At 38.8% G+C, this 2,814-nt stretch overlaps 1 protein-coding gene across 1 annotated transcript in view; it reads left to right on the plus strand.

The window, feature by feature from the left end:
- The first annotated feature begins 747 nt into the window (after nt 1-747).
- Nucleotides 748-2,814, plus strand: part of LOC103599070 (TBC1 domain family member 13-like) — a 7,368-nt gene continuing 5,301 nt past the window's right edge. The window contains 1 exon segment of the mRNA XM_008583160.1: nt 748-898. Coding sequence (XP_008581382.1) covers nt 748-898 — 151 coding nt within the window.

Consider the following 2,814-nt stretch of genomic DNA (forward strand, 5'->3'; position numbering starts at 1 on the left):
AAGGTGAATACAGAGCTCAATAAGAACAGAAGCCACTGGAAATGGTCACTGGAAGGAACACTTAAGTGGGATTGACTAATTGCTGGAGGCTGAGCAAGAACTGGCTTGAGAGTTAAAAACTCCTGGGGGCCCAGTCTTAGGGAAGCTTCGCCACTTTCATGAGTTTTATCCCCAGTACCCCATCAGTTCTCATGGTGAAGATGGGAGAAAAATCTCTTGCTTCCAGCAGGGAGAGGGAAAAAGTAACCATTATAAAATGTGACCAGAGCATTGTGTTCTCCAAAACAAGAGAAAATGCCTTACTACACCCTAATCTGATCTAGGAGAATGGCAATGAGACAATTTGAGCCTCTTCGCTTCTTTCTGCCTCACATTAAGAGAGAGAGAAAAAAAGACTAAGAAACTCTTCTAAAGGCCCCACTAAAAACACCCAAAAATTTAATCATAAAATTATAAAATGTGGGACATCATTAAGGTGGTAGAATTGACAGTCCCTAGCATCACTCTTCCTGACAATCAATTTGCAACTATTAAAAAGCAAACACTGCCAACCTGGCACTGCTGGAGCTCAGAGGAAGATGGGGAGAGACCCATGGAGGACATGAACGTAACAGCAGTGGCAAGTGGAAGAAACGACCCTGACCATTTCATTCCCTGGCTGTTTCAGGGCTGACCCTGTGAGAGGCAGGAAGAAGCTGCAGCACACACGGAGCAGGAGCCAGCAAAAGCCACAGCTGAGTTCTCCGCATGAAGTTTCCTGGAGTCTGCAGAGGAGAAAAGGGCTTAGGAGCACACCCTGCCAGCCCCAACACCAGTAAGACCACTGACAGGGTTCCTGTGGACCCACATAGGAACAAAGGGCCACAGCTGACTGAAGAAAGGAGCCACCCAGAGGCCAGTGAGTCATTGTGAGGGACTGTGCACATCCCACCCCAAAGGACATGTTCAGAGTATGGGAGGGAGGCCGGTCCACTGGGGGAACATTGGGGTGCAGCATGCACGGCTGATCGGTACAGGCACACTCAGTGGAGACTGGTCAGGGAGACAGAACTGCAGGGAGCATAGTTTGCTGGAAAGACTCAGTCCTGGGCCAGAATTTTCACACGGCCCAGGTGTATCTGACCTCATAAGACCTGGAAGTGATTAGAAAGCCAACAATTAAAATCCAGTCCACACAAAAAGCCTTCCCCAGAGAATCAGCAACAATGAAGATGATTCTAAGGAGCAGCAAGAAAACATGTGAAGGTGCATAACCCGTTAGTAAAGTAAGTTCACAGACAACCTCAGAAAGGTCCGATGGTGTAAGGATCGTGAATAAACTGCTGCCATCCTTAGTATGAAGACTAAAGAACAAATCTAACAAGACACTAACATATACAACCACCATATAAAAGATGGGCACTATTAAAGATGTAACTTGAACCAAAAAATTTTCAAAAAGTGGGGGAGAATGATGCCAAAACACATAGTTGGCTTTGATTTTTTTCTTTTTCCTTAGATATCAAAGTTATTAGTCTAAAATAATCTGTGATAACTATCACATGTTTTTATGGTAACCATTAACACAAAAACTTATAAGAGATATACTAAAAATATATAATGAAAAATCAAAATACACTGCTAGAGAAAACCACTCAATCACAAAGGAAGACAGTAAGGTCAGAAAAAAGGAAAAAAGGATCAACAAAACAACCATAAAAAAAGGAACAAAGTGGCAGTAATAAGTTTCTATATATCAATAATAACTCTTAATGCAAACAGTTTAAGTGCCCTAATTAAAAGACAGAGTGACTCAATGGATTATAATACAAGAACCACAATATGCTGCCTATAAGAAATTCACTTCACCTATAAAGACACACCCATCTGAAAGTGATTTCATGCAAACTGAAACTAAAAAAGATAGGAAGGTCATTATGTAATAATAAAGGGGTCAATTCAACAAGAGAATATAACAATTCTAAACATATATGCACTAAACTCCAGGCACCCAGTTATATAAAGCAATTACTATTACACCTAAAAGGAGAAATAGATTCCAACATAATAATAATTGGTGACTTTAACACACAACTCTTAGCAAAGGACAGATCATCCAGAAAATTAACCATGAAACATCAGAATTAGTCTCTACTGTAGGCCGATTGGACCTAACAGACATATACAGAACATTTCATCCAACGACTGTAGAATATACATTCTTCTCAACAAACTTTTTAAAATTACAAGTCTCAAGAAATTTTTAAAAATTCAAATCATATCAACAACCTTGCCCAACCACAACTGGATAAACAACAAAAGGGACACTAGAAACCATACAAATACATGAAAATTAAACAACATGCTCCTAAACAATGAATTGGTCAAAGAAGAAATCAAAAAGGAAATTTAAAAATTCCTGGAGACAAATGAAAATGAAAACAAAACATGGCAGAACCAATGGGACACAACAAAAGCAGTTCTAAGAAGGAAGTTTATGGCAATCAATGCCTACGTCAAAAAAGAAGAAAGACTTCAAATAAACAACTTCACATTACACCTTAAGAAGCTGGAAAAACAAGAACAAAGCAAATCCAAAATCAGCAGAAGGAGAGAAATAACAAAGATTAGAGCAGAAATAAATCAATTAGAGATTTAACAAACAATACAAAAGATCAGTGAAACAGTTGGCTTCTCAGCAAGATTAAAAAAATCAATAAACCTTTAGCTAGACTAACCAAGAAAAAAAGAGAGAAGTCTCAAATAAACAAAAGAAATGAAAAAGGAGACATTATAACTGAAACCACAGAAATACAAAGCATCATAAGAGATTAC

Source organism: Galeopterus variegatus, unplaced genomic scaffold (genome assembly GCF_000696425.1).
Source record: "Galeopterus variegatus unplaced genomic scaffold, G_variegatus-3.0.2 Scaffold2841, whole genome shotgun sequence".
NCBI classification, from domain to species: domain Eukaryota; kingdom Metazoa; phylum Chordata; class Mammalia; order Dermoptera; family Cynocephalidae; genus Galeopterus; species Galeopterus variegatus.